Source organism: Pelobates fuscus, chromosome 12 (assembly GCF_036172605.1).
Source record: "Pelobates fuscus isolate aPelFus1 chromosome 12, aPelFus1.pri, whole genome shotgun sequence".
Lineage (NCBI taxonomy): Eukaryota > Metazoa > Chordata > Amphibia > Anura > Pelobatidae > Pelobates > Pelobates fuscus.
The window spans coordinates 87,524,731-87,543,480 of NC_086328.1; the positions used below are offsets into that span (position 1 = coordinate 87,524,731).

An 18,750-nucleotide genomic window follows, 5' to 3' on the forward strand; every position below is an offset into this window, starting at 1 on the left:
CAGGAATTTGCAATCAAATAAGGTGGGCTGCCCTTTAGGAGAGGGCAAGAGACAGGTATGTGAGTTAGGGGTTAGTCTTGGAGGCCATAAGCTTTCCTAAAGAGATGGGTTTTAAGGCACTTCTTAAAAGATGCAAGACTAGGGGAGAGTCTGATGGAGGTAGGCAGGCTATTCCATAGGAAGGGAGCCGCCCGCGAGAAGTCCTACAAGCGCGAGTTGGCCGTATGGGTGTGGACAACGGACAGGAGGTGGTCACGGGCAGAGCAAAGAGACCGAGAAGGGACATACCTATGGATCTGTGAGGAGATATAAGAGGGGCTAGAGTTGTTCAGTGCTTTATAGGTGTGAGTTAGTACCTTGAATTGACTCCTATAGCATACAGGAAGCCAATGTACGGACTGGCAGAGGGGTGAGGTGTGAGAGAAACGACTAGAGAGAAAAATCAGTCTAGCAGCAGCGTTCATTACTGACTGTAGGGGTGCAGTACGGCTTTTGGGAAGACCAATCAGGAGAGGGTTACAGTAATCCATGCGGGAAATTACTAGAGCATGGACAAGCTCCTTGGTAGTATCTGGTGCAAGAAAGGGGCGGATGCGGGCTATGTTTTTAAGATGGAATCTACAGGATTTGGCAACATGCTGGATGTGAGGCTCAAAGGTGAGACCAGAGTCAAGTATGACGCCAAGACAGCGCGCTTCCAAGGATGGACTGATGTTGATACCACAAACTTGAAGGAAGAGCGAAAGAGGAGGTATAGAACTATGAGCAAGTACCCTTATGTTAGAAAACGCATTCAATGGCTCTTTTATGGTGGCCTCTCCAAGTTTGCTGTGCAGGTCATAGTGCATAGTATTTCAAAAGTCTAAAATTAACACAAACATGTTAAGTTTTACTTCTGGGAGAGTTTAATTTATGAAGAGGTGAGAATAAACTACACTAATTAACCCATAGCCCTGAATGATAAGAGCTACAACATGAGCTATAATCTGTGTCCAGGAAAACATGGTGAATTTTGCAACTATATGTAAAATACATATAGACAAACGAGAACAATATCAGCAAAGCCAAGTCATATTTAGATTGCTTCTTTAAGAAAGTTTATTCACGAATGACGTTCCACAAAACAACTTTGTTTTTAAGACAGCCAGATGGAAGTTGATAGTAATAAGTAAAATTTTATTTAGTGGCACTTCAATACAATGCTCCAAATGACAATAATAAGCAGCAAGGAGAAAAAAAGGCAAACAAATATTTAGGCAGTTATCCAAGAGCACACAGCTAAGTACTATCAAAGTTACTGACCTGCCGGAATTTGGCACGAGCTTCTTTTTCTTTCATTCGTCCATGAGCAACTAAATAGTCAAATACTTCACCTGGGAACAGTGAACAGAAAGTTCTTATATAAAAATGTGCAGCACTGATAAGAAAAAACACATTAGAATAGAACTGTAATAACATGAAACAGGAATGGAAAAAAATACTTAGCACTGAATGTAAAAAAAAAAACAAAAAAAAAAAAAACAGGAAAAGAAGAGAGAAAACAGTAGTGAACCATGCAAAAATGAAAGACTGAAGGGATAAAGTACTACATGTAGCAAGAAAACCAAAACTTGTCCTATGGACACACTAATAAAGCTGAAGTCACAGGGTATACACAGTATATACCCCTACTGAGACAGATTATTTGTCCGAGAGTGCAACAAATGGCTTATTTAAGAAGTACATCAGGCATACTTTAACTTAACCTTGCAGCTGGAGATCTTACCTCCACTGGCATACTCCATAACCAGATACAATGTCTTCTCAGTTTCTATAACTTCAAATAACTTGACTGCAAGAAAAGAAAGGAAATATAAGATATTTGTTGGTATAAGACACCACAGGGCCTATGAGGGTAGACAAAGAAGGATTTACCAAAGGGCGACCCTAGGTGGCCGCCTAGGCTAGGGGTTAGACAGGAGTCCCAGATCCATTAAACACTCCAGTGTGAACAATAAGGGTGGGTGCGGGGGGAGGCTAGTAACCTAACTTTTTTCTGAGGGCAAAATACGTGAGCTTGTCAGTGTTATGGAGCATTCCTCTCACCTATGTTGGGGTGGTTTAAAACCTTCATGATTCTGACTTCCCTGAAGAGCTGATGAGAGAGACAGAGAGAAAGAGAATTATAATCAACAAAATTATACACACACTCTAGAATTTAGTTTTTGATGTGCTGTTAACTCCCAGCTAATACTTCAGTCTTGTCTACAAACATTGATGCTACTACACAATTATGTTTTCATGTATGATGGTTTAAAACTAGTTCTGTTTTCATTGGCAAAGCTCTACCACTAATTCAGAACTAGTTCAGGATTACAGATTAAACAAAATATAAAAATTTTAATATGCAGTTACTCTAACTTGCAATATTGAGAAATAACACACATAAGGTGCTGAAGATTTTTTTCTTGTTTGGGTTTGAAAGTTGGGTCTAAATCAGATGATTTATATGATAGCCTCATTAAAGCAATTATTATTTGTCAAATCCCTTACCTTCTGTAGACTTGACGAATTCAGCTGAGTTTTGTCAATAATTTTTACAGCAACCTGAAATGAAACAGAATAACACATGAAACAAATAAAAATTGTCGTATATTGGTTTATTAAAGGCGGTGGCTAAAAACAAACAAGGTGGTCTGTAGGTTTAATGTTCTAACCTCAGTCAATGAAAATAATAGGTGTAACAAGTAGAGACTTCATTACCAACACCTTACTAAACAAACATGTCAGACTATGGCATATTTTATACACCTATAAACCTCACAAATCAGAGTTTCAGTTTTTTGAACAAATCTCTCCGTTTATATTGACATGTTTGCACTTCCCATACGATTCTATGGCATTACTTCAGAGATTAAACTGCTTTCAGAGTACCATAACATTTTCCTGCTATCTAGTACACACTACATGTGCTTTTCCTAAATATGGTGTGTTCCCATTACTCATGCTATGGCTGCTTCCCTGAAAAAGTAAGAATGATCAGTAATGCAAAGTGAATTTTACGTTTAAAGGAACACAATAGGCACATGGACCACTCTATGTTAATTGAGTGATCTGGGTGCTGCGGTCTTAACCCTGCAGCTGAACACATTGCCATCCTGCAGGGATGGCAATGTTTTCCTTGCAGGGTTTGGTTATATATACACACACACACACATATTATATGTGTGTGTATATATGTGTGTAATATAAATATAATTAAAAAAACATTAAAAAAAAACAAAAAAAACCCCGCAAATTTTGGCCAGCGTTTGTGACCAAGTGGCTACTACAAAGGACTTGAAATACCCCATTTGGAACACCCTGGGTTGTCTACATTTGAAAATGGTATGCTATGATGAGGTTAGTTCACATTCCTGGACTACCATATGTTCTCAAAACGCAACACAGACCCAGCAAACCAATCTGGCAAACTGAATTGGGCAAACCTTATATTGACCCTGTAACTTTCCAAAACACCATAAACCCTGTACATGGGGGGTACTGTTATACTCGAGAGACTTCGCTCAACACAAATATGAGTGTTTAAAACAGTAAAACCTATCACAATGATGAAATCACCAGTAAAAGTGCAGTTTTTGTGTAAAAAACAAAACAAAAAAAACAAACAAAAAACTAAAATGAACGCTAACTTTGGCAAGCGTTTGTGGCTAAGTGGCTACTACAAAAGACTGGACATACATTCATTTCTGGGTTGCCATACCGTTTCAAAGGCAACATAGCTAATCTGGCAAATGGCAAATCTTATGTTTGACCCTGTAACTTTCACAATCACCATAAAACCTGTACTTGAGGGGTACGGTTGTACTCGTGAGACATTACTCTACACAAATATGAGGGTTTTAGAGTAGTAAAATGTATTATACTGATATCATCGGTGAAATAGCAGTTTGTGTAAAATATAAAAAAAAAAACAAAAAAAAACGTTATAAATGATAAGGCCAGGGTTTGTGACTAAGTGGCTACTAAAAAAAAAGACTGGACATACCCCATTATGAATAACGTGGGTTGTCTACTTTTACAAATGTTATGCCATGATGGGGTTAATTTTCATTCCTGGGCTGCTATACGGTCTCAAAGGCAACATTGGCCCAGCAAACCAATCTGGCAAATTTCAATGTGCAAATGTAGGGGGCCTACATTTGAACCCTGTAAGATTGCAAAAAACCATAAAACCTGTACATTGGGGGCACTGTTGTACCCAGGAGATGTTGCTGAACACATATTGGGGTGTTTTTTGTCAGTAACACATAACAACAACAAAAAATGACTACCCAAAAGTTTGACAAAGACTGGTGGTAGAATTAGTGCATGGAAAGTGGTAAAATACCACCATTTAAAATACCCTAGGGTGTAGGGATCGACTGCTATTGAATTTTTTTAGAGCCGATATGGATACAGATAATCTGTGAACTTTCAGGCCGATATTCTGTACAATTACCATTTTGAAAAAAAACAACCTATTTCTAAAGGTAAATGCACAAAATATACATCCACATGTATATAATGCAAAGGGTGTGTGTGTGAGTGTGTGTGTGAGTGTGTTTGTGTAGTGTGTATATAATGCAGAGTGTGTTTGTGTAGTGTGTATATAATGCAGAGTGTGTTTGTGTAGTGTGTATATAATGCAGAGTGTGTTTGTGCAGTGTGTGTATAATGCAGTGTGTGTATAATGCAGTGTGTGTATAATGCAGTGTGTGTTTGTGTAGTGTGTATATAAAGCAGAGTGTGTTTGTGTAGTGTGTATATAATGCAGAGTGTGTTTGTGTAGTGTGTATATAATGCAGAGTGTGTTTGTGTAGTGTGTATATAATGCAGAGTGTGTTTGTGTAGTGTGTATATAATGCAGAGTGTGTGTTTGTGTATATAATGCAGAGTGTGTGTTTGTGTAGTGTGTATATAATGCAGAGAGAGTGTGTGTGTATAATGTAGAGTGTGTGTGTGTGTGTGTGTTTCTTAAGGGATGTAATTTGTGTAAAATGATTGTAATTTTATTTTTAATATTTATAGGTTTGATTGTTTTTTTAGTTCCCCCCTCCCTGCTTGTTACCTGGCCAGGGAGGGGGGCTATAGCATTCCCTGGTGATCCAGTGGCATGTACTGAGTAGTGGGGGGCCCGCAGCAAGCTGTGACTTTCCTTCCCTGAAGCTCCTTCAGCTCCCTGTGTAAATCTCGCGGTCTGCGTGCTGCACGGAGCGTTGCCATGGTAACCCGTGGCACCACTCTGCGGCCGCGAGACTCGCGAGATTTAGACAGGGAGCTTAAGGGAGCCGCTGGGAAGGCAAGTCACAGCTTGTTGCGGGCCCTCCCAGGACCGCCAGGCTTGTAATGAGCCCGGCGGTCCTAGGAGGTATTATCGGCAATATCGGTATCTTTACTGGCAGATACCGATATTGCCGAAAATAATGAATATCGGCAGATAATATAGGTAAAATCGATAATCTGTCAAACCCTACTAGGGTGTCTAACTTTTCAAAAATATATGGTTTGATGGGGGTAAATTACATTGGCCGGCTTCAAAAATGTCCCAAATAGGACATGGGTGCAAACTGGAATGCGCACCCTCCAAATAAGGTCTTTTAGCCCCCAGAGAACCAGACACGTATACATGGGTGGTATCACTGTACACGGGAGATGTTGCTGAACACATATTGGGTTCAGTCAACAGTCACAGGAAAAAATCCCTACAAGCAAATCCCTACACACCTCCCACATAACGCAATTAACACATATTTTACACAGCACATATATACACAGACATTCTACACACACACACACACACACACACAACCTTACAAAACATCTGCTGCACAATAAATAAAATAAAAACTGGGCTGATACTCCTAAGCACAATAGTATATTTGGCACAGCTCTAACAAAAGGTTACCTACCCATGCCCTAGAGACAATTCTATAAAATGAATGTGCAAGGAACTCTTCAACCACAGTAATGTGAACGGAATTGGGGGATATTCTCAGCACTATTTAAAAAGAAATTGGGTGGGTTAGGACAACAGAGTTGTCTTTCACAATCTACTCTGGGGAGGGTTCACTGCAGAAGTTGCAAATTTTATGGATTTGTGTTAAAAAAAAAAAAAAAAAAAAAAGTTTAAAAAAAAAATCTGAACTCGTCCACTTGTTTAATTAACCCCTTCTTCACAACCGCGGATGTACAGGTGCGTCCGACAAAAAACTGTTGTGAACGACCTCGGACATGCCTGGTATGTTGGCGGCAAATGTGATCGCATCCAGACGCTCTAAGGGTATTGCAGCGATTGTCGAGGCATCCTGCAATAAGTCTCCTGACTGCTGGGCCGCTGAGTGATTGCTCCCCAGGAGCAATCACTTCCGGGTTGCCCCATGTGGCGCCCGACAGTGTAGCAAATCATCGGAAGCCATCGGGCAGGCTTCCAATGTTCTGCCTGTGTGCAGAGTGCCTCAAGGGGTCGGGTCACTCAGTGAAGAATACATAAATCATTTTTAAAAAGCAAAAAAAATTATTATTATTATTTTTTTTTTAATATATTAACCCCCCTCCCCAAGCTAGCCAATATGGCACTGCCTTTCTAAAGGCAGTGCATCATGGGAATTCTGGGGATGTCCCTAGCCTGCTTCATCACACAATTATATTATAACTATGATTTGTCTGGTCAGGTCAATATTAGTAAATATTGACTCTGATCGCTGGTGGTGGCGGTGTGTGTGTGTGTGTGTGTGTGTGTGTGTGTGTGTGTGAGATCTGTGTTAAGGTAGAGAGATTTAGGTAGCTTTAGGTAGGGATCTCTAAAATTGTGAGACCCAAAAGGCCCTTTTCAGAGTTATTAACCCCTATCCTGACAGTGATCACTGTATAGATCCACTGGCTCTTGCAGAGCAGCACTTATTTTGCTGTCTGTGCATTTTGTGGGGGGTTTATTTTTCATTTTTAGTGATTTTTTTTTGTGACAGATCACTAAATAAAGTGATTGTAATCATGTCAAAGAGGTCGTATAGCGCTGAGGAGGCGTATGCCATCCTTGCATTAGAGTCTGACGCATTTATGTCTGACTATGTGACTCCAACCCGGATTTTGACCCTGCCGGGTGGTCAGATACATCACTAGATACAAAGTCTGCTGCTAGTGATGTATCTGTGGCTGCTAAGCCCCCTGCCAGAAGGAGACGTGCTGCTCCAGCTGGCAGTGCTGCTGAGGAGTGTGTAGCACCTCATCGCCAGAGGCCAGATATCCCAACTTTGACCGCAACTCCTGGCATCAGTGTGGATGTCGCAGGATATAGCCCCCCCAACAGTTCATGGAGGTCTTCCTGGTCAATGATGTATTGGGGAACTTTGTCGCCCAAAATTATTTATAGCCTAACTCTTTTTTGGCAAAGGAGCAATGGGACCCCATCGATGTGCCAGAATTTAAAAAATTCTGGGCATTGACTATGCTGATGGACATCATAAAGAAGCCCTCCATTGGCTCCTACTGGAGCAGTAGCCCCATCTGCTCTACCCCTATTTACTCCCAGTGTATGTCGAGGAAGAGGTATAAAATTATTCTAAATTTCTTGCACTTTAGCGACAGCAGCCTGTGCCCCCCTATGGAGCATCCCCAGTTTGACAGGCTTTATAAAATCCGCCCCTTGATTACCCACTTCGCTGCCAGGTTTGAAGAGGCTATGGTGTAAAAGTGTATAAGCTCGGTGAGGGCAATAAATGGGTGTACGAGGGAAAGGCCCTCCAGGTTGCCCAGAACATATAGGAACCAGTGGCAAGATTGTCTGGGACCGGATATTCCCCCGATGAACAAAGGGTACCACTGGTATACAGACAATTTTTATACAAGTGTCCCTTTGTTCAAGCTACTGTATTGTGTTGATACAGTAGCTTGCAGTACAATCAAAAAGAACTGCGCAGGTTTCCAAGGACAAGCACACACCCGGCTACAAAGGGGGGAGACCTCAGCTCTGTGCAATGAGGTGCTGTTGGCAGTTAAGTACAGAGACAAGAAGGATGTGTACCTTCTTACCACCATCCACACTAAGAGGATTGTGGAGGTCTCTGTACGTGGCAGAGCGGAGAGTACAAGGAAGTCCGTGTGCATCAAGGCCTATAACCGGCATTTGGGTGTGGTTGATCTTGTAGATCAGCTGCTGTAGCTCTACCTAATTATACGCAAGACAAGGGCCTGGTACAAAATGTTTGCAATTTACTTAATGCAGATTGCAACCCACAACGCTTTTATGTGGTGCAAAAAAAAGCAGACCCCGTAATGAAACAGACTTTTTTACAGTTTTAGCTCCAGATCATTTCGGGGATTTTGTACCAAGATGCATCTGCTCCCCATGCGTTGATGGGAGAGCAGAGTTGGGACTACCCACTTTATTTTTAAAATCCCCCTACTGCAGCAAAGCAGAATCCTCAAGGAAGATACAGAGTCTGTTTCAAGAGGGGGCAGAGAAAGGGCACCGTCTTTTACTGTCCTGATTGTCCTGGACAGCCTGGTTTCTGCATTGTAGACTGCTTCAAGCGATGCCACACTGTCTATTTAAAAATAAATAAATTTGCAGTTCTGTTTTTTTTGGGGGGGGGGTGCTCTCCTAAATCACACACAAATGTGTGTGTACAAATGAATATTGAAATATTACCACCACACACTTTCTCCAATTTTTAGAGCTAAAACGGTTGCATCAAAGCACTCCATATACCTGGGGGTGTCTGTTTCAAATACATACACTTTCATGGCAATAAATAAAGCTGGTGTACATTACAGACCCAAAAGTGTAAGTCTCGCGAGAGCCGCGGGGTCATAGTGCGGCTCTCGCGAGACTTACTTACTTAGCTGCAGGAGAGGTAAGTGCACTCTGACAGCCCCCTCCCCCCCACTGAACTGCCAATGCCACTGGACCACCAGGGAAGGAGAGCCCCCCTCCCTGCCATGTATCAAGCAGGGAGGGGGGACGAAAAAATACAAATATTAATAATAATAAAAAATAAATAAATAATAATTTAAAAAAAATTAATATAACAAAAAAAACTATTAAAATAAAATTAAAAAATAATAAAAATGCCCACCCCCACCATGGCTCTGCATCACACACTCAAACACTGCATTCATACACAGTGCACTCATACACACACACACACACTGCACTCATTATATACACACACTGTAAATGAATATATTGAATTAATATAATTTTTTTAGGATCTAATTTTATTTAGAGATTTACCAGTAGCTGCTGCATTTCCCACCCTAGTCTTCTACTCGCGTCAATACGTTTTCCCAGTTTTTTGGTGTAAAATTAGGGGCCTCGGCTTATATTCGGGTCGGCTTATATAGTTACATAGCTGAAAAGAGACTTGCGTCCATCAAGTTCAGCCTTCCTCACATATGCTTTTGCTGTTGATCCAAAAGAAGGCAAAAAACCCAGTCTGAAGCGCTTCCAATTTTGCAACAAACTAGGAAAAAAAACCTTCTTGACCCCAAAATAGCAGTCAGATGTCTCCTTGGATCAAGCAGCTATTACCCCACTAATTAGAAATTATATCCCTGTATGTTATGTTTTTGCAAGTATTTATCCAATTGCAGTTTAAACATCTGTATAGACTCTGACAAAAACACCTCTTTAGGTAATGAATTCCATATCCTTATTGCTCTTACTGTAAAAAAAAAAAACTTTTCTTTGCCTTGGATGAAATCTTTCTTCAAGCCTAAATGTGTGACCTCGTGTCCTATGTATAGCCCTGTTTATGAATAGATTTCCAGATAATGGTTTGTACTGGCCCCGAATATATTTGTATAATGTTATCATATCCCCTCTCAGGCGCCGTTTTTCCAAACTAAAGAGATTTAAATTGTTTAACCTTTCTTCATAACTAAATTGCTCCATTCCTTTTATCAATTTTGTAGCTCGTCTCTGCACTTTTTCTAGTGCCATGATATCTTTCTTTAGAACAGGTGCCCAAAATTGCACAGCATATTCAAGGTGTGGTCTTACCAGCGATTTATAAAGAGGCAAAATTATATTTTCATCTCAAGAATTTATGCCCCTATTTATACATGACAATCTGCCGTTGCTAAGGCCAGTAAGGTTTTGACATTGCATATTGCTACCTAATTTATTGTCTATAACAATTCCCAAATCCTTCTCGTGTGTGGTTATCCCTAGTTCACTACCATTTAGGGTGTAAATTGCTTGTGCATTCTTAACCCCAAAGTGCATAACTTTGCATTTTTCTACGTTAAATTTAATCTGCCATTTTAGTGCCCAGTCCCCCAATCTATCCAAATCCCTCTGCAGCAAGGCAATATCCTGCTCACATTTTATTACTTTACAAAGTTTTGTGTCATCTGCAAACACTGATACATGGCTTTCAATGACAAATCAAGATCATTTATAAATATGTTAAATAGAAGCGGTCCCAAAACAGAACCCTGAGGGACACCACTTACCACTTTTGTCCAGCTTGAAAATTTACCATTTATGACAACTCGTTGTACTCTATCCTTAAGCCAATGTTCTACCCAAGAACAAGAATATTCATTTAGACCAATTAATTTTAGTTTGAAGACTAACCTATTGTGAGGAACCGTATCAAATGCCTTGGCAAAATCCAAGTAGATCACATCCACTGCAATACCCTGATCTATATTTCTACTTACTACTTCGTAGAATGCAATTAGGTTAGTTTGACATGACCTATGTTTCATAAAACCATGCTGATTATTGCTAATAACACAGTTCTTCCCAATGAATTCCTGAATATTATCCCTTAATAGCCGTTCAAATAATTTCCCAGTCACAGAAGTTAAGCTCACAGGTCTATAATTTCCAGGCAAGGATTTTGAACCCTTTTTAAATATAGGAACAACATCTGCCTTCCTCCAATCCTCCGGTACAATACCTGAAACAAAAGAATCTTGAAAAATTAAATACAGAGGTTCACTTATTTCCCCACTTAGCTCCTTAAGTACTCGTGGGTGGATACCATCAGGCCCCGGAGCTTTATTTACATTAATTTTCTTTAATAGCTGTAGCACCTTGTCTCGAGTTATCCAATCACAAGTTATCTGCAAGTTTGTTGCAGCAATCATTTGCATATCTCTTGCCATAGGATCCTCATTAATAAATACTGAAGAAAAAAAGTTATTTAAAATTTCTGCCTTTTCCTGGTCTTCATTGACTAACAGACCCATCTCTGTTTTCAGTGTACCTACACTTTCATTTTTTGTTTTATTAGAATTAATGTACTTGAAAAAATGTTTGGGGTTGGTTTTGCATTCTTTGGCTATCAATTTCTCATTTTCTAGTTTAGCCACTTTAATTGCCTTTTTGCAAGTATTATTGGCATCCTTATATCTTATATAGGATGCCTCTGATTTGTCCGATTTAAATGCTTTAAAAGCCCTTTTCTTATTTTTAATCTCTTGTTTTACTTCTCTACTAAGCCACATTGGTTTTAATTTGTTTCTTTTATATTTATTACCCAATGGTACATACTGTGAAATGTACCTTTCTAATATATTTTTGATTAGTTTCCATTTATCCTCAGTGTTTTTATCACTAAGGAGTTTATGCCAGTCGATATGTTGTAGAGCTGCCCTAATCTTCTTAAAATTGGCTTTTTTTTTTTAAATTATACGTTTTAATATACCCCACGTGCTTTTGCTTTTTTGAGTTTATTTCAAAAGTGACCATATTGTGATCACTATTTCCCAAATGCTCCCCTACTTGAATGTTGGTTAAAAGACATAAAGACATAAAGGTGTCATTTAACACATTCAAAAAACGGATTCCCTTTGCTGAAGTACTAGTCCCTCTATGCCCACCCCTTATACTCGAGTATATACGGTACATGTTAAGGGTTATTCAGGGATTCCTAACAGATATCAGTGTTACAATGTAACTTTCGTTACAAAAACCTGGTTTGAAAAAAATTTTTGGAAATAGCCATGTGTTACTTGTACTTATTGCCCTATAACTTGCGCGCACACAAAAAAAAAAAGCTAAGAACATGTTAATATTGGGTATTTCTAAACTCAGGACAAAATGTTGAAACTATTTAGCACAGGTGTTTTTTGGTTGTTGTAGATACGCAACAAATGTTGGGGGTCAAAGTTAGAAAATGGGTGTTTCTCTAATTTAAAAATTTTTTTTTTAGTAAATTATATGATATGATGAAAATAATGGTATCTTTAGAAAGACCATTTAATAGTGAGAAAAACTGTATATAATATGTTTGGGTACAGTAAATGAGTAAGAGGAAAACTACAGCTAAACACAAACACCGCAGAAATGTAAAAACAGTATAGTCACCAAGGGGTTAAATAATCTTCAATTAAATATTAGCACTCTTGATGCAAACCCCCCCCCCCCACTCCCTCCAAAAAAACCTGACCATCAAGCTGAATGGCAGCAGACTGCATCAACTCCTCTGCAAACTAGGTATTATAGCGACTAACTTACTTATTGGCATTCTATATTGTCATTCACTACTGCTGGTCTGGATGAGGAGTGCTGTGGGCACACCTGTCTGCTAGTACCAGGTTTCGACACACTTGCAGGACTTGCCAACTGAGGACTGAACCTTGCAGCCTGGTGTGCAGCCTTGGCGGGAGACGCGGCTGACCTCCCAAGCCTGGTCTGACTTTTTTTTGGGGGGGGGGGGGTTGCATCAAGAGTGCCAATATTTAATTGGAGATTATTTAAGCCCTCACTTGATCTCAACAAGAGCCCCGTATGCCTCCTCCTCCCTCATGGCTGGTGGGGTTTTGTCCCGGTCCCCGCGGGACTTAAGCTACTCACCCTGCGCTGCCTGACTCTACTCCCGCTTAATCGGTGAGTCGCATTGCTGACTTGCAAAATGGCTGCCACACTGGAGCACAGGAGAGCCAGACATGCAAGGCTCTTCTTGAGGCTAAATTAATAAGATAAGCCAGGAGTTGAGAATTGAAAGTAGGCATCAAACCTACAATGCCCCTGTTGATCTGCTGACATGGCCTGCTGCTTTACCGCATGGCTCTTCTAAATCGAGTGCCCACTCTGAGCTCTCTCTGACCGCCCCCCTGCCCTATGGGTTACTCGTGAACCAGAGCACCTGGAGCACAACCCAGACATCAGGCACACAAGGATCCTTGGACAGATGGAACAGCTTCCATTAAGGCCTGTGCACGGAGAGCAGTGGGGACGCAATTTCATGGACAGTGCCATTTCAACCCGTGGGAAAACCAGCCCTCCCTTCCACATACCTGCAGGGGACTGAGGAGACATAGCTGTGGAGCTGTACCTCACCCTGCAGCACTCAAGCATAACAGGACATGACAAGCAACAGCTGGCTGCCCATGATCACCCACAAGCTTAGTTTATTTTTTAAATGGTAAAGGTACAGAATATCAGTAAGTTATCGGCTATCGGCATAAAAGTTCACAGATTATCGGTATCGGCTCTCAGGAAAAAATAAAATAAAATCGGTCGATCCCTACTAAAAATCATAAAATTGTGCAGCTCCACAGAATGCCATGAAAGTGTTACTGCTATATGCTCCGGCATTTATTGCTTAACTGTAATTTTCGTGCACACCAAAAATAAAGATTATATATATTTTATTTTTTTCAAATGCATTTAAAATTGATATCACTTCTAACTCAAAGCATCAGATTGGTAAGTATGCTGTCGTTTTTAACATAATGTAAAATAGATAGATAGATAGATAGATAGATAGATAAAACCTCTGCACACCCCAAAAACTCATTTGAATGTAAAAGGAGGAAAGTAATGGCGCTTTTTTTTCCCTTTTAAATAAATTAAAACATATACACAAAGACAATACTTGTAGGCAAGACGTATATCAGTTTACCAGCGTACAATACACTCCGAAAGACAGGACAAATTACAGACCATGAGGAGGACATATTCTGAGAGAAAATAAATAAGTAAATAAAGAAAAATAATATTATTGTGTTTGAAGATATTACTGCCACTTTTGGAAAGCATCACTTTTGGTAGAAGGGTTTATCCAAAGCAAAGGTTTGAAAGATATTACCTATATTTTTTTAAAAGCAGATTGGAACGTTAATTTAATACAGATTAGTACCTACTTTTCCTTAAAGGAACATTCTAACCACTTTTAAAAAAATGGCTGTAGTGTAAAGAGAATTGAGCAGTAGCATTACAGACTTAAACAGCATTATTGAACTAAAGTTGTTTTGGTGTTTAGAGTATCCCTGTACATATAACTTGAAAATTACAGAATGTAAAATATACATACAAAGTCACTTTATTCATATTCAAATTTGTATTTATGATTATTAGCTCTTTCCTAGTATAATAATAAAAAACATATTTGGACAGGCTAATGCTTCAGCGTGTCATTGCTGCCCAAAAACCTTTATTGACAAAGAGCTAAAAATGGTTTGAAACAAAGGGAGAGCAAATAATGCCACATTTTTCGCAACATAATGACAACAATATGTAGTGGCTATGGGGTTTTAAAGGGACAATTCAGACGGTTAGCAAAAGCATCATACCCACTACAGCCAGCTACTCACATGGAATGCATGTAGTTTGAAAATTATTTCTGTTAATGCAAAGTACCTTTGTAAGATTATTAAATAATTACATTAAAATGAAAAGTAGAGAAAAATAAAGAAAAAAAGAAAAGAAACACATAACCCGTCTCCTCTCCAGTTGTGTTCGTAATGCAGATTGTGCACTTCAATAAACAGCAACATTAATAATCAATGATTAATGTTCAAGCAGGAATGGGTTGAGAGCACAAGGGGTGGTTTAGCACAGCACTCTCAGCCTATCAATGCCACTCAGGAAACATTTTCAAAACCTTCTGTTTGCGGAAAATCAATCGCTTAGCAACAAATAAAAACTAGCTGTATAGAGCACACACTAGATTCAGACATTTGATGATCGTTCTAATCATAAACTTTGCTTGCCATTTTAATCTATCAGGCAACACTTGGTTGAAGTCTGGAGATCATACGCTATACCCCATTGTACAAGATATTACTCTATTAAGCTTTCAGAAAACATAATGGATAGCCGCTATTGTCTGAGACACTGTACAAACGGTCTATGCAGTTTGGACACCTTGGATTAAATATTGAGAAAACTTGAGTAACATGGCTGATCATGAGCAGAAGTTTTTTTTTGTTTCTTTTAATGTATAGTTATCAAATTTTGTATCCCAAGTGCTTACTATTACATTTTATATATATTTGTTTTCTATCCATAGGAAAGCATTTACCAGTAAAATGATCGTGGCTCTGTTCTTACCTCTTTTCCAGTCAGTACATGTCGAGCCAGCTTAACCTTTGCAAAGTTGCCCTTGCCGATGGTTTTGAGGAGGCGATAGTTTCCAATATGTGGCTGCTCATCAGCAGTTGTGGCAATAGAGGTACGACCTCGCGGCATGTTGGGTTTACTGCTGCTACTGCCGCTATTAGTCTTTGAGTCACTATGACCCAAAGTAGGCTGCAAAAGAAAGCAAATCCGTATATTAATGAGAGCTGAAACTACCTTGAGGAACATACATAAACCGTTACTTTCAGTTGTGTTACATTTTATTATTTTTCATTTTATACAAAGATTAAGCTAGATATTCTGAAACAAAATTTATAATGAAAATGCATTGCCGCTTTCAAACTAGAATTAAACTACTACCAGATATATTATTTTGCATTACTCATGCATTAGGATCCAATGGAGAGTTGGTTACATGACATGAATGGGAAGATATCAACAGAAATTGAAGTGATGGATATAAGCTACATAAAAGTAAAGTCAGAAACAGACAAAACAAATACACAGTAATAAAAACATGAAAAGAGGATACGCCTTTGATTCAATAAAAATATATATTTTAAAAAAAATTAAACTAAAAAAAACAAAAACAAACAAAAAAAAAAAACATATGCTATGCTACACATTTTTCTAGCTGGTCATTTTCAACATGCAGTCTTTTCTCTGAATCGAAGTATACATTTGTTGCCAGAATGCATTCCACCCACAACCAAAAAAAAAGTCAAAATCCTCATTTCCTTTTCACAAATGTATTTAAATGTAAATCACTGTGGAGTTTTGAAAGCAATATTTCCCAATCTATAAAAATGGCAGAATAGGACTGCAATACCCAAGATTATATGCTAATAAAAGGTACCAAACATTTACATTACTATGAACAATCACTGAACAACATAAAAAGCAATTGAATCCCAATGAGTATGCCAAGTCTAAGATCTCTGAGAAATGAAAATAAGGCAAATATAATGTTGAAAATGTGACCTTTGTGACTGCTGCCTTTTTATAATCAAATAACATGGTTATGCTAGAGGCCAGCATATGGGTTTTAGAAGGACAATAAAAGGTTATAATAAAGGTGGTTACAAAAAAAATAATGTACTAACATTTGTAATCCATGTCAGGTTGGGTCTCACAGTATTTTATTAAAAATTCTACATTTCATTATTTACTTTAAAACAAATATGCTGCATGCTAGGGTGTGACATCACAAGATATGATTAAGTGTCCCTCCTAGTTTCCCCCTACCAATACCAGCCATCAAGTTGAATCATGTATGCAATCTATTCCTATTAATCAATGAATTATGTAATAAAAGTAAATAAAAGTTATGTCTTTGTTATAAAAAATTGGCTTGGTAATCCAAGTGCAGCAAATTACAATTCACATATTCTGCAATAAATTATTCTAAACTTCATGACAAATGGAAAGGAATAGAAAAGATGGTGATGGGACATTATTTACCAAATCATATATGTAGCACATTAAACTGTTACTCCAAACACATGTACGAGAAGACTGTGGATGCAGCACCTTTGTTTTTAAAGAATTCTTACAGAGTTTGGCAAACACAGAAGGATTTCTTGCATCCAAAATCCCACTGCTCTCCGTGGAACATCATAATGAGAAAGATCAGTTGCTCGCAATCTCTCCAAATGATCTATTTTGTGCTCTCCTCATGCAATAATATGCTGTGTATACTGCAGCATCTCCAATATGACTGACATACCTGTTTTGGCACCACTGAACTGGCACACGGAGTGTGTCAATTCCTTGATGCTGAAAGGGCAACTGCTATTCAGTTGCATCCAAATCCTGCTATGCTCCATAGCTCGGAGTACATCAGTGCAAAGTGTGGTCATGGCTGCTCATTATGAAGTTCCAAGACTAAAAGATGGGAGCTGGGCACACCTTGTATTTTTTTTTTCCTTCTAACTTCATGAACCCCTTAACCTAAATGATAAACTGTAGTGTGACCAGGAGGTGTTTGGAGTGTCCTTTAAAACCTATTTGACTTGCTGTTACCCTGCTTAGTGAGATTTTTCACTTCTTGGTGCATTCAGAGCCAGTTTATGTCAGATGTACAACGGCACTGGAAATCCTATTATACACCAGCTTAACCGATTCTTAAGCTATAAAGCATTTAATTAGTTCAAGGTCACTTTTAACAATCTCTCCTCAGCAGAACTGCCACTATTCCTGGACAAGGTGACTGCGTCTAGGTCAGAAAATTAAAATGAAGAGTGCTGACTAGCAGTAGTCTGTTTGCCAGTAGCTTGGCAAACGGTTACAAAGAAAGGAATAATTATTTAAATCTATAATAATACAACTCTAGTAACTTAGACAGGTTTTTAAACATTAGTTGCATTAGGGCGTTAATGCTTTTAAAAAAAAATTTTATTTAAGACAAACTCCGGCAACATCACAGACTACATTCATTCACACACCGTAATGCTCCCAAAAAATACACATTAATGCATTCACACATGGGCATTCCAAAATGTGAAAATTGTAGTTTTAGGCAGGAAATCACTTATTGGTCTAATAAGAAGCTGTGAAACCTGCGTTGTTGTGGTGAAATTCCAAGTACACGTATAGATAAAAGGTATACCTTACCTGAAGTATCATCTACCGTCAAGATGGAAGTTGCAAAACGCAGAGAGTGCGCACATACAGCTTTTCTTTCCACAAATTATGCATAGGACATTCCACAAGGTACAGCAGAATGAATTTTACTGTTTTATTTTTAGCATATATCTTTTTAAATACTTTATCATCAAGACTTTGCTTTCTAACACTTCACTAAATAAAGATTTCTTTGTCTCTTCCTTATCTAGCTTACCCACATAAATCATTAAGTACATATTTTATCACATCTAATTTAGTATATTTAATATCTATGTAGAGATAGATTTATAAAGACGTTTGCATACCATAATTCATACACATGTGCAACTACAGAAAACAAACATGCATATAAAACTACTATATCGCGGAGGTTGAAACGTTATATCCTCCAGAGACCCGTCCTGTTAACTTGTGTCCTCTGTTCTGGACATTTCGTTCACATGCATCTCCTTTTTTTTCCTTTTTAAGCTACTCTAAAATCCTTGCTGTATTGTAAAGAGGACATCCTGGGCTTTCTAGTGATATTATTAATTTATTATTTATATAGCGCCATCAGATTCCATAGCGGTGTACAATGGGATAGGTCACGTGATAAGCTGGGATGCTGGGATGCTGGGATCTTCCTATTCCATTTCATCAAAATGGAAAGAATTTGGAAGACAACTTTTTTCCTCGGTTCCCGGAAGGATAGAAGAGAGAATTCTCAAAGTGTTAACACGTCAGTGCCATAGGAGTTACAAGTACATTGTACTTATCATTTACACAAACAGGATTAATGTCTCAGACTT

The 18,750-nt window shown here is 38.7% G+C and overlaps 1 protein-coding gene across 9 annotated transcripts in view; it reads right to left on the reverse strand.

Annotated features, from left to right (window-relative positions):
• The window catches only part of MARK2 (microtubule affinity regulating kinase 2), a 174,074-nt gene that overhangs the window by 61,856 nt on the left and 93,468 nt on the right, over positions 1-18,750 (reverse strand). For all 9 annotated transcript variants that reach the window (XM_063437702.1, XM_063437699.1, XM_063437706.1 and 6 more), the window contains exons 2-6: positions 15,311-15,508; positions 2,533-2,586; positions 2,086-2,134; positions 1,766-1,831; positions 1,303-1,373 (exon numbers count right to left, since the gene is read on the reverse strand). In XM_063437702.1, coding sequence (XP_063293772.1) covers positions 1,303-1,373; positions 1,766-1,831; positions 2,086-2,134; positions 2,533-2,586; positions 15,311-15,448 — 378 coding nt within the window. In that variant the 5' untranslated portion in view covers positions 15,449-15,508. The remainder of the gene's footprint in view (positions 1-1,302; positions 1,374-1,765; positions 1,832-2,085; positions 2,135-2,532; positions 2,587-15,310; positions 15,509-18,750) is intronic.